A 13,051-nucleotide genomic window follows, 5' to 3' on the forward strand; every position below is an offset into this window, starting at 1 on the left:
TAGTGTGAGGACGCCTACCTGTGTCATTCTGACTGGAGCTGAGTCTTTGCTGCTGCTAAAGCGACATGACACATCTAACTCGTTATCAACCCCAGTTATCAACAATTTGAGGCTTCCACCAGCCACCGTGTCATCAGAAAGTTGACTGGTTTCACAGGATTCCTGAGGTCCTGACAATTTATTGAAGTAAAAAACATACATGGCTGATTTACAGAGCCTGTCATGCAAGGCACATTCACACCCACCACCTTGGTGACCCCGCACCCGTGTCCATTGCACACATCAGGTGTGGCTTTCTAGTTTTACAGATAAAGAAACTGAGGCCCTTCAGTTTACAGATGAGGAGATGCTGGAAACCATGGAGTCAGAACAAGAACCTCCAGGTTCTTGAGATATCCAGAATCCTTGCACTGGACCATGCTGCTGCTTCAATAAATACGTGAACAAAATAAATAAATAAACCTTTCAAGAGAACCCTGAGGAACTCTCCCTCCAGCTCAAGTTTCGAGAGGGAGTTCAGGTATCAGAGGGGCACATCAGAGCCTCCGGGTATGACGTGGTGGGGGAGTCGGGGGTGTGTCTTGGTGGATTCTCTGAGCTAGTGTCCCTTCTCAGAATGCCACAGAAAAGTGCAGGGCTGAGGGGTGACCCGGGTTGTGGGGGCAGGCAAACCCCAGGCCTGTCATTCGCTCCCCACCAAGCTTTCTTGCCCAGGCACTGTAAACTGGCTTTGAAGGTAGAACCCAACCTGGACTGTGGGGAGGCAGAGCCCATACCTGTCCCCTTCACGGGCCCAGGGCCAGGTGGTCCTCTTAGCGTGGACTTCTGCTAAATCTGTTAACCCCCAGCATGTGAAAAAGCCGTTGTGTGCACATACGGGTTCTGCAGTCCACTTCCTCCCAGCCCGGGGTCACACCAGGCTGGATACGTCAGGCCTGACGCCAGCTTGGTTACCATCCAGCATGGAGGGCCCACTGGACACTGAGTCATTATTCCACATGCGTTATCAGCTGGATGCTGAAAGAGCAGGGGTCGGAGCCCAGTGCTGTGTCCTGTGGGTCTGTAGCTCAATGCTAGCAGTAAACGCAAGCGCAGGTCCCAACCCTGACCCTCTGGGCCAGGCGAGCTGGTGCCCACACCAAGACCACCTGAAGGGCTGAGTTTTGCCCAATACAAAGAGCCATGATTTCTCTGGTACCGTCAGCAGGATGGTGGCGGCATTAGGGTGAAGGGAGTAAGTGGCTTGGCCTTGGGGGCTTCATCCCCTCCTCCCCGGTGGCTCCATAATTGGGGCTGGCCGACTGACTGACCCACTGGACACATCCTAAGATCTTCCATGACAAGCCCCCTGCCTGGGGGGGCTGCCAGCTGGGAAGCTTCTCCATGTGATCATCCCAGGCTGACCAGCTCAGACCATCCAGAGATCAAACTTGGTCTGCTCCTTCTTTGTCCTCCTAGAAATGACCCCTGCAGGGAAGCGCCCACCATTCCAGCCCTGGCCCTTGGCTGTTCTGGAGGCGAGGCTTGAGTCCGAACTGACTTCAGCTTGGATCTCCCCACAGTTCCAGAAAACCCTATGACTCCCTTCAGCAAATACTCTGTCACTGACTCCCTTCAGCAAATACTCTGTCACAGCGCAGGAAGAGCACCAAGGAGTGGGGAGATTTCCGCCCTGCCCTTCCAGGCTCTGCCACAGTCTTTGGAGCCCTCCTGCAGCATGGGCCAGCGCCACCCCTACAGTCTGCAGGAGTTTAGCAAGAGACTCTCTCTCTGCCCTGGGCCCTTTAGCCAGCCCTACTGGGCCTGGCGAGCGCTGGTCCCCCCACCCCGGGCTTGCAGAAGAGTGCCCACATTGGCCTCATGCATCTGCCCCTCAGGGGCCCTCAGCTGAAATCGAAAGCAGTCCCTTAGCCTGAGTCACTCACTGGAGTGGAGGCTGGAGATCAGTGGCAGGGTGACCAGGTTTGAGTCAAAGCTGCCCAGGAGACCAACTGGGGCTGCCACACTATCTGGATGGGCAAGATCATGGGCCAAGGTCCAGTCAGATGCTCCTAGGTCAGCACAGCTGGTCATGCTCAGGAGGGACCACTGCTCAGTTGGCTGGTCCCACTGTCCGGTTGAGGTCCCTGAGGGAGTGACAGTCATTCCTGGGTCCTGTTTCAAATAGCCCTTGGCCAGCACTGGTGGAGGCCAGCCTGCCTCGGCATCCAGGCATGTCCTAAGCCTGGGGCCAAGGCTGTCTGTCAAGGAGGACTCTTCCTCCAGGCAGCCTGTCTTGGCTGCTTTCTCCTCTGTGCATCTGGTCTGCTTCAGATAGCCCCGGAAAGCCACTGAGGCTGGGTCTTCTTCTCCAGGCCCCTCAGGCCCAAGGGGATTGTTGGAGCCACCATGCCCACCCCCAGGCTGCCCCTCAGAGTTCTGGACTAGGCCAATGCCACTGTCATCTTGGCTCTTGCTGCTGTCCCCCACCTGCCGCTCCCATCTGGGGCCAGTGCCAGGACTCAGGCTGGGCTCCTGCAAGCAGATCCCGCTGTCTGTGCTGCTGCTGCTGCCGCTGCTGCTGCCCTCCAGCTCTGGGATCGCCCCCTTGCCTACGGTCCCTCCATCTTGGAGGTGGGAGGAAGGGAGGAGGAACTGGGGTTCTTCATTCTGCAGGGATGGCTTGCCACTGCCAAAGCCACTGTCCGTGCTGCCGTGCAGTTCCGAGTTTTTCAGTTCTGGGGACACTTTGGGGAAGGCCTCCTCGTCCAGGGGATTGATGGTGTCCTGAGGCTCGGGGTAGGGAAGCCGGCTGATGAAACTGGAGGGCTGGGGCTTCTCAAAGACCTGGACAGGAGAGAAGCAAGGGTTACCTGTGGGAACCCACTCCAGGGGCCAGGAGGCGGGCTTGAGAAGGTTCTGCTCTAACCGAGAGGCCCATGGAGCCACTTGCACTTTTTATTTCACTTCAGAATCGACCTTTCCTCCCAGTGTGATTTTCAGTCTGGCTCAGGACTGTGTGCTTGCAGCCCAGGTGGAATGGCAAGCAGAATGGGAGCCGGCCCGGGAACGGAGAATGTTCTCAGCCCCAGCAGCAGTCCTTTCCAAACCTGAGAGCAAGCCAGACTCCTCTAGATAGATTTAGAAGTGTGTTTCAAACTTTTTTTTTTTTTTTTTTTTTGCTAGGATCCCAAATAAGAAATGTGTTACATAATAGCCCGTTTATAGATAACCCACAAACTGAAAGCAGTTTCACAAAATACTTCTCATTACTACCTGGGTACTGTGACTTAAACTACTACTCTCTTTCTGTTCTACTCCTGTTCTAGTCTATCCTACCCTGTCCTATCCCATCTCCTCTATTACCCTCACTTGTCCATTTCCTTTTTTAAAATGCTGGATGTGAGACACCAAATTAAGTTCTCCACCCACCAAGTTGTGACTTGCACAAAGATGGGGTGGCTGCCACACGGGGCAATGTAATGAGCACAGAATTAGCAGTGGGGGAGGACCTGTTCCTCACAACCTGCCCGGAGCCCCAGGGAAAGTCACTTAATCCCTCTCCCCCTTGCTGTTCCATCTCAGCCACACTGGGGTTCTCTCTGCTCTGGAATGCCTCAGCTCAGTGCTCTCAGGGCCTTTGCACATGCTATGCCCTGTGGCAGGAACTCTTCTTTTGGCACTTTCTGGCTGCGTTGTCCTATCAGTTCAGTCTCAGCTCAGATGTTCCTCTCCAGAGAGGTCATCCTGATGATCCTGGCTAAAGCAGTGCTCCGACATGCTCAACATTCACCTAGTTTACTTCTTCCTAGCACTTGGCTCCTGAAATTCTTTTAAAATTTATTTTTGGTCTCCCATCACAACCTGCTATCTAGCTACATTTCCCCCTCACACACAGCAGAATATAAGCTCTTGGAGGAAAGGAGATGTCTGGTTTTGTTGGCCACTCTGTTCCTGGAGCTTAAACTAAGCTGGCTCTCATAAGGTTTGTTGACTGACTTACTAACTCACTGGGACACACCTATCCTCATTCCCTTTGTAAGTTTGGACTCAAATGCAACTCTTATTGGTTGAGTTCCTATGAACATCACACAGGTTGATGATTAAGGATATCAGACTGCATGGTTCAAATCCCAGCTCTGTCTTGCATCAACTGTGTTGCCTTGGCTGAATTATTTGCCCTGTCTGTGCTTTAGTTCCTCACCTATAAAACAGAAATAGTGACAGTACCTGCCTCCTCATGTTGTAGTTAAGCAAGTGCTTAGAATAGTGCCTGGTGCAGAGAAAGCACTCGGTCAGTATTGGGTGAACTGAATTTAACTCTTCAACCTCTAAGGAGATATTCGAACCTCAGAGACATGAGATGACTCACACAAGGTCACAGCTGCAAAGAGCAAACCTGTAGTCCACTGTCCTGATCTGAATTCCCTGTCTGGCCAAAGATCAGATCCAAACAGCTCATGGCTGGGAATAAGCATATGAGTGTTAAAGTACTCTGTGCACTCGAAGTTGTTCATGAAGTTAGCAATGACGGCCAGTGCTAGATGAAGGCAGCTGGGCTGCGTTTGTCTTGAGGAGGAAAACATTCTCCAGGAGAGCTCACTTCTGTGATCCAAATGGCACAGAGGGACAAACACCCAGAGGCTGGTCTCCTTTGGCATTTTGTACCTGTGCCTCTTTCCCGGGCTTGCATTAGAAGTAATAGACTCCATGCTGGCTGCCCTACTGGGCTGTAAAAGAATCAGCTTCTTCCTGGACCACATCTGGCCTGTCCTTGGTGCTTACTTCAATGATCTCATCCTAGATGCTCTTCCAGCTGCCCAGCGAGGAATCCCTGCTCCAGTTGCCAGGACCACCCCTCCCCCACCCCTTTGCTTTCTCATCCCTCCCTGAGGGCAGGCCATGTACCGACTCCAGGCCTTGCATATAGAACAGACTCAGGGCGCTTTTAAGCTGATGCATGGCCCGGTGCATCCATGTCTGTGGATCCGAATCTCCCGGGAGCACAGAGAAGAGACAATGAATTACATACTTCAGTTAGGCACATTTTAATCCTGTAAGGCTGTAGGGGCTGCCTGTTCCCAGGCTCCTCATCCTACCACTCTGGATGGGCACTGGAGCTAGGAACATAGTCTTTGCTGCCTGGATAAAGACCCTAATTAGGCCCGCATTCCCACTTCTCAGAGTTCTTACTCAACATAATTCCAGAGGGTCTTTGTCTCCTTATTTTTCCTAGAAATCCTGGGAACCCTCGGAGGGGGGAGTGCCCTCCCAGCTGTGGCCTTTCCTGGGGCCCCCTGCCTCCCTGATGGAGCCGGTCCTTCCCAGCAGAGCCTGTGGCCCTCACAGTGATGCCCCTTGTAGGGATGAGGCGGCAGCCTTTGGGGCGACTTGAGTCCCAGTCGGGACAGGTGGAGGTTTGGAACTGCTGCTGCATGCTGCGAGCTGAATTCTGGGGGTTGGCTTAGCCCAAGTGCAGCAGCTGCAGGCACTGTGTGGCAAGAGGAAGTGCTCTGGGAGGGGAGCGGAGAGCCTGGCCACCTCCACGACCCCAGCTCCTAGGCAGTACCCCCCCACTCCGCTTTCTGCCACTTGCAGCAGCCCAGGGCTGGACTTCCAGTCCTGTGTTCTTCCTCTTCTGGTGCGCAAATCCTCATCAGCTGGTAGGGGTGGGAAAGAATGGGCTCTTCCTGAGTTTTCCTGACTATGGCCCCCGTGTCTGTAATAATCGCTCCATGCCTCCGTTTCCTTCCTTGCAAAATGAGGCTAATAACCTCACCTGCCTCAGAGGTAGGAATGCAAAGGGGTGGGCCCATGGCCTGTTGCTAGTAAATAATTACAAAATGACATGTAGGGTGTTGGGACTACTCAGTATGTGCCTTGTTGGGGGCCTCTTAGAAGGCAGTGTTCTTAGCACTGGGCTTTGCGTTTAAGCCTTCCCTCTGTCCCCATGGTCCTTGCTGAAGGGGCAAGGACCCTCCTGTACTGCCAGGGCTGAGGGAAGGGATTATCTGGGAGGGAGCCCCCCTGTCTGCTGGACTCCTGACATGGCTAGGAGGGATTGGCTAAGAGGGATGGGCCTGCGGCCGCCGCGAGACTCACCAGGACAGTGGGCAGCTTCCTCCGGCGCCGCACGTACAGATGGAGGGCCAGGCAGTAGGCCAGGGTTCCGCACAGCAGCGGGACGAAGGTGAAGAAGATGCTGAGGTTGGTCGCAGTGAAATCTGCAGGCCCAGAGGGATGTGTTTGTGGCCTGGCTCCTGGGAGTCCATGACTACTCTCAGGAGCCACTCGTCCATGGCCCAGATGATCTCTCCTAGGCCACAACCAGATGCTTCTGGATCCTTGGAAATCCCTGCCTGGACTTCCAAGCTCTGTTCTGAAGGGATTTCCTCACTAGACACACTGTGCTTCTAGCCCCACACACGGTTCACACCACAGCATGTGGAATGGGTTGGGGTGGGGGCGGGATGGTACAGCAGGTAAGAACGGAGGCCTGACTCCAATCCCAGCTCCACCACTGACTCAGCCTCTCTGAGCCTCAGTTTTCCCATCTATAAAATGGGAGCGGTAATAGTGCCTACCACACAATAGTGAAGTACACAGCACTGATCATCCATCACCTCGCTTAACTTATGTCACCTGATCCCTATAACAACCTTAGGAAGTGAATACTGTTATCATCCCCATACAGAATAGGATCTGGGACCCAGAGAGTTTAAGTCACTTACTCAAGGTCACTTACCACGTAAGTGGTAAAGATGAGATCTGAAGCCAGACCTAGACACAAAACTTTTTCTTCTACCAGTGAGTGAATGTTAAAAAAGTTAAGGCTGCCTGACACAGGGATGATGCCTTAACTCCACTTATGTGAGAGTGAGGCTAAATGACAATGAACTTGTGTGAGTTTTCTTCGTGACTTGAAATGCATGGTAAAAATACAGGGAGTCACTCTGGTCTTTGCTGGACCTTGCCCACACTGGCCTGGCATGACTGGTCAGGCATGTGCTTCCTTGAGTTGCTATTTACAGCTTCCTCTGGGCATGCCCTGTCTCCCCAGCCAGACTGTAAGATCTTCAGGGACAGGACCATGGCTTTCACACCCCAGGTCCTCTCCCCTCCCCTGTCCCTCCCCCTCCCCTGTCACAGCACCTGTGGAGAGCCTGGCTTTAGCACCTCTGGCAGGGGTCAGCTCAGTTCCAGTGATTAGGGGGGATAAGGAGAAGGCTATCTGTGCCCAGCCTCAAGAAAGGACAGCAGAGGGATGTGACAAACAGGAACTACTACAGCTGACAGAGCAGGTCTGGACATGAGGGTGGGGGTGGGGGGTTCTTGGGAAGCACACCATCTCCAGCAGAATCAGGAGACCTGGCTCTGCTGCCATGCTCTAGAAAGTTGTTTGGACCCATGGAGCCTCAGTTCTCACATCTCTGAAATGGGGACAGTAGGCGCTTTCTCATAGGTTGTGCAGGAGATTGCCCCTGGCATGGGTGGCCCTCAACTGATGCTTTTAAGATCATTTGAGGCCCTTTCTGCCTCCCCTCCCTGCCCCAGAGAGCAGCCCCAACCAGAGACTCACACTGCCGGGTGAGCACGATGCACTCCTCCTTGGACCATAGTCCCTTGTTCAGTCGGGAGCTCAGAGATGGCTTCACCTTGACACAGAACTCTCCCAGTTCTCCAGGAGGTAAGAAGCTGAAGTTTTCATGTTTCACCTTCACCTCTGTGAACTGAAACAAAAACAACATAGCAAAAAACAAAATACCCTTGATTCATGGGCCATGGTAGCTGAGAGCAAGGGATCTGTCAGAGATGCTCCAGGACACCCCCTTCAGTGTCCTTTCCCTGAAATGACCAACCCGCTCTTATCAACACAGCTCAGGATCTCTGATTAACATGACTGAGTTTGTACCAAAAGAGAAAAGGACCATTTCATAGATGCCAAGGACCTTCCTAGAAGGGGCTGGAATCAGATGGTGGGAAGAGGATGATTCTGGCAGATTCCAGATCCCCTACTTAGGGGGGGTGTCCGTGGCAATTATGTAAACTCTTGGCACCTCATTTCCCCATTTATAAAATGGAATAAAATATCCACCTGTGAGGGCATCAGGAATAATAGCTATTAAATGTCGTGTGGTGCCTGATACTCATGGGCAATGTTTTCCCTGCTGCCTATGCAAGAGCTGAGGTCATCTCAGCATCCCCCCCCCCCCCCCCCCGCCCCATGCCTTCCCTCCCTACTCTGCCAGCCAAGTTCCCCAGGGGTGCACAAAAGGTGCTGCCAGCCCTGGTGACAGGGAGACCCAGGGAGTCCACTGCATTACAAATACAGCTATCCTGTGGCCCTAGGGAGGCCTGTACCGTATAGTTCCCCGGCACCTTGCGGATCTGAATCTCATATTCGCGGAAGTGTGGGAAGATGCTTTCATAGGTGTCGTCCGCAGGGGCTGTCCTAGGCCTGGGGGGCTGGATCTTCCCGAGGATGACACTGTTGTGCACCTCTAGCTTCACACTGCCAACCGTCAGAGTCACTGGTGGGGAAGCAAAATGATGAGGCCTGCAAGCTGGGGAGGGCTGGGGTGTCCCACCCATGCCTGGCCTCTAGAGTCAGGCTTTACCGACCGTAAAACCTGGGCCACCATTTTCCAGCCTGGCAGCATATAAGGACTCCCTGGGGAGAACCTTATAAATATAGATGCCCTGGGTCCATTCAAGACATAGTGAACTTGAATTTTTGAAGCTGGGCCCTGGATACATTGATTTTGAAACACATTCCTTAGGTAATGTTTCTGTAGCCAGCTGGCACTGGCCTGTGGGCAGGCGCTTGGGAGCCAAAGACCTTGAAAACCATTGCTTGTGACTCTGAATTTTGCAGAGCGGGCTCTCCACACACACATATAGAACATGGTCAATTCCAATTTGTAAAATGGAAAAATCCCATCAAGTCTAGGGCTAACCCTTTTCTCTTATGTCTGCTGAGAGAGACCCCCAAACCTTCTTTAGTAACATCTCCCTGCTTCAAAGCCTCCCAACCTGATTCCTGGGAGTTCGGCCTTAAGGGACTGAGGACTGGATCCAGTTCTGTCCACTGTTTTCTGCCTTGTGCTGAGTGCTTAGGGATTCACTTCCTCTTCCAGAACCCTGTAAGTACACAGGTCTGGCCTTTGTGACTTAGCTCCTCCAATTCACCCCAAGACTTCTCTTCTGTAGGATAAACAACTCCAGTTCCTTTTAAATCTTGAACCACTTGGCTATTTTCATCTAAATCTTCTCAAAAGTCCTGACTAGTCATTTGGGCAAACTAGGTCCTTGGCCGGGAAGCCTGGCTGGATGGTGAGCTACGGGAACAGAGCCACATTCTAGATCAGAGTTTCTGGCAGGAAGGAACCCCCAAAGCCATCTTCTAGGTGCATGGGAGGAAAAGCACCTTCATCCACAGAGAAGCGGGTGTTGGTGTAGGTCCAGTTGGAGTACTGTTTTCCATCTACTGTGCGGACTTTGGCTCGGTAGCCATTGTTGTGGTACAGGTCCAGGGTCACCATAGTGAGGTCACAAAACGACACTTGGGTCTGGCTACAGCTGGGGATGGACTTCCAGAGTTCTTGCCCGTACCTGGGGAGAGACGAGGCAGGGCACTGGTAGAGAAAGTTGTGTTCACACCTACCTCTTTTAAGAGGAAAGCAAGGGGCCCAGGGAGTGAGCTCCCATGAAGTATTTTCTCTGGTCCTGGGCATCTGCAAGAGGATCTCTCTTGGTTCTGGGACCTCGTACCAACTTCTCTTAGACTGGAATATCTAACATCTCCCAACTCCTCCAGGAAGACCTCCTACCCACTGCAGTACAGCCTGATTTTTCAGGCTTTCTCCCAATTACATTTGCAGTCCCTTAGGGTTTCCTTGTTTTCCAATTATATTATGGATGCAATTCCTATTTTTTCCATCAAATGGGAAAAACTTGAGGGTAAAAGAAATACTTTTGCTTTCTTATGCCAGAGCTCTCAGCACACTGCTCAACACATACATCAGTCCTTGTCAACCGATAGATATATGCCAGGATCCTTCCTGGTGTCACTTCAATAACGAGACAGATATGTCTTCCCATGCTAGGGAAGTGGAAGGGGATGGGTGCGTCCCCCCACACCCACCTCCCTCCTTTCTCCATCCTCCCCTTTCCATACCTCAGAAGTTCTACTTCATAGTAGGTGCTGTTTGACGGTTTCGGGATGGGAGTCCAGTGGAGGACATGGGAGAAAAATTCTGCTTCAAACCACACAGATGGCGGCCTAGGCAGTTCTGTCCCTGGCGAGAAAAGTGTCAGTATCAGAGCTTGCAGAGCCTACCCCCAGCGATGACAATGACGATGGTGATGGTGGCCATCATACTACCAGCTTCCATTTATTGACTACTTTACTCTGGGCTCTCTACTAAGTACTTTACATATGTTATTTCAGTTAATTCTCACAACCAGCCCTACAAGATAGGCAGTTATGACCCCAGCTTTACCGGAGAAGAAATGGAGGCTCAAAAAGCTTGAGTGAGTTGCCCAAGGCCAGTGGAGCTAATAAGGGGCAGGGTGAATCCACATGTGTCTGATTGCAGAGCTAGTGTTGTATCCATAGATCGCTGTCTGTGATCAGAAGCAGAGGTGGTGGCTAAGAAGAGCCAATCTGAGTCTGATGTATCTCCAGAGAGAAGGCATGGGCTGAGGTATGTCTGTCTACTATGAGTCTCATCTCAGATGAGCTAGTCCCTGTGGTTGCTCCAGCCTCATCCCAAGGCTGGCCCCCATCCCCAGCCTTGGTCGCCACCCTGACCGCAGCCCTGGCTCCAGCCCAGGGCCTCCTCTCTGGAGTTCTTGGGGATACACAGATATCCTGCTTGTTGGCATCTGCCTGTTTCTCTTCACAGATGTCTTGGGCAACCCCAAGCTGAATGCTTGCTCCATTCCCCTTTATCTAGAAGTGCTATAGGCTGAGTGAGGACAGACAGAATGAAGCAGGTCTGATTCTAGACTGTGCTGATCACATTTCCACACAGAGTCAGCACCCTTGGCTCTGTGGTAAGATACTAAATACCACTGTCTAACTCCATCTCCTGCCCCCCCCGGCCCCCTATTCACCATGGGGCACCCCAACTTCAGGAGCCTCTAACATCTGCTAGTGTGACTTGGGCAAATTACTTAACCTCACTGAACCTCTCATTTGTAAGAATGTAATAAATACACCTACTCTAAGAGTCTTGCCAATCAAGTGCAATGAGGTAGGCCAAGGCCATTAGCCAGTCTGTTACTCTTCTTTCCTCCATCCCTTCATATCTCTTGATCTGCCAGCCTCTCTCTCAGGCTTCCTTTGTTCTCTAACTTCTCACCATCTCTCTAGTAACAGCTTCTTCTAGAATTATCATTCACACTTAGAAAGTACATCTCCCCTGTCCCTTGCTTTCTTTCTTAAAGTATCTTTGATCCTTAAGGCTGTGTTTCAATTTCAAAACGTTAGATGGAAAGTGAGAAATGCACCGGGACTTTGCGGTGTTGGGGCTACATATTGCCGACTCAGCTCTCGATCATGTGAATGGCTGACTGCAGGTTTTACTTTGTATTTTGGTGTAGACACAGTTTCAATCCCTGTTCTCCCTGGCGCCGCTCTCCGTGCCTCCGCCTCCCTGCCCCAGCATTGCCTCTCCAGGCTTACTCTTCTTCCTTGCAGAAACTTTCGAGGAGAGCTGCCTGGGTTGGAAGACTGAGCTAAGGGGGAGGAGGAGGGAGGAGGAGGCAGGTGGCAGTGGGAGTACATCTGGGGCTAAAGAAGGAGCAGGGATGATCGATTGGATGGAGCAACAGGTGATAGTAGGGGGCAAGACCTGGGATGAGAGGGGATGGTGTAGGAAAGAAATAGATTAAGTGGAGGGCTAGGGAAAGATGGAGTCAGTTGGGGGATCAAAGTCATTCCCCAGAGGGGAAAGCATTCTTACCAGTTGAACTACTACAACAACAAAAGGCCAGGACTAAGTTTCTGACTCGCTTGGAGATGGATGGAAGATAAACTGGGGGCGCGTGGGTGGGTGTCACTGAACTTCTCTATCCAACTCCTGCCCCACCAATTTCTTGCTCTTCCACTTCCACATTGGGGAGCCTGAGACTCAGGCTTGGGGGAACCGGGGAGCTTCTGATAGACAACGGACCCCCTCCCCGCTCTCCGAAGGGACAGCCAGACGGGGTTCTCCGCGGAACGCACAACTTTAACGTAGGGGCGACGCAGAGCCGGAGTGGGGTGTGGACGCGCACCCAGCCCCGCCGTGCTGGCCGCGATCCTTACCGTGCGCGCAGGAGCCGAGGCACAGGCTGAGAAGCACCGCCAGCAGCACTACCAGGTGCGGCAGCATCCTGGGCACGCCGCATCCTCCGGGGCCTGAGTCGAAGCCGGAGCAGGACCCAGGCTGCCCGCCTCCAGCCGCCGCTCCGCGGCTCTGCCTCTGAAAGCTGGGACTTGCCGGCAGTCCCGCCTACGCCCCACGAGGCTGACGTCAGAGGGGCGGGGCCCCGGAACGCCTCGCTCTCGAGGCTGAGCGTCCGGTTGCGGGTCGGGGCCGGGTTCCCACCGCGGAGCGCTGGCCACCTCCGGGGATGGGGAGGATGCAGGGGCTGCGGTGCAGTGGTGGGGGCGGGGGGAGATCACCCAGCTGACCCGGGCCTGGGGCGGGGCTCTAATCAGCGCTTCTCTCCCGGTTTCCAAGCCCCGCCCCGGCCCCCCCCGCCCCCCCACCCCGATCTAGTCAAAGAGGTCTGCGCTGCGCGGAAGGGCCGGCTGTCATGCAGAAGGTGGGGTGAGGGTGTCAGAGCTGATTTTGCCGGACGAATAGGGTTGGGATTGGAGCTGTGGCCAAAGACGGCCGCTTGCTCGAGTTGGGGAAGGAGATTGTCCCAGCCGCTCAGGAACATTGCTAGGACCCACGTGTGACTCTTGGTGTTGCCCTAATACCTGGTGTAGGGCTCTGAGCCAAACCAACGGTAGAATAGGCAGTCCCCTCCCTGACTGAATAGTTTTGGAGGGTGCCCACAATCTCCCTCAGCTCCT

General features: G+C 53.2%; 1 protein-coding gene across 2 annotated transcripts; it reads right to left on the minus strand.

Moving 5' to 3' along the window:
* Positions 1 to 163: 163 nt before the first annotated feature.
* On the minus strand, positions 164 to 12,494 carry IL10RA (interleukin 10 receptor subunit alpha). 2 transcript variants are annotated; one of them, XM_059416389.1, is made up of 7 exons: positions 12,293 to 12,494; positions 10,157 to 10,277; positions 9,407 to 9,591; positions 8,359 to 8,510; positions 7,559 to 7,709; positions 6,082 to 6,203; positions 164 to 2,826 (listed from the first exon to the last, which is right to left on the minus strand). In XM_059416389.1, the coding sequence occupies exons 1-7, from the start codon at positions 12,357 to 12,359 to the stop codon at positions 1,918 to 1,920; spliced, it is 1,707 nt and encodes a 568-aa protein (XP_059272372.1). In that variant the 5' UTR covers positions 12,360 to 12,494; the 3' UTR covers positions 164 to 1,917. The 2 variants fall into 2 exon arrangements, with proteins under 2 accessions (XP_059272372.1, XP_059272368.1); XM_059416385.1 differs by having other exon boundaries at positions 8,341 to 8,510; positions 12,293 to 12,493.
* Positions 12,495 to 13,051: the final 557 nt, after the last annotated feature.

The sequence above is a fragment of the Mustela nigripes genome, chromosome 1, assembly GCF_022355385.1.
Source record: "Mustela nigripes isolate SB6536 chromosome 1, MUSNIG.SB6536, whole genome shotgun sequence".
NCBI lineage: Eukaryota > Metazoa > Chordata > Mammalia > Carnivora > Mustelidae > Mustela > Mustela nigripes.

Bases quoted from the DNA above. Each gene is read 5' to 3' on its own strand.
- IL10RA (XM_059416385.1), bottom strand. From the start codon at position 12,359: ATGCTGCCGCACCTGGTAGTGCTGCTGGCGGTGCTTCTCAGCCTGTGC. The intron at 6,204-7,558 runs GTGAGTCTCTGG...CTGGGCCTGCAG, and splicing joins CATCGTGCTCACCCGGCAGT to ATTTCACTGCGACCAACCTC. The intron at 2,827-6,081 runs GTGAGTCTCGCG...TCTCCTGTCCAG, and splicing joins GGAAGCTGCCCACTGTCCTG to GTCTTTGAGAAGCCCCAGCC.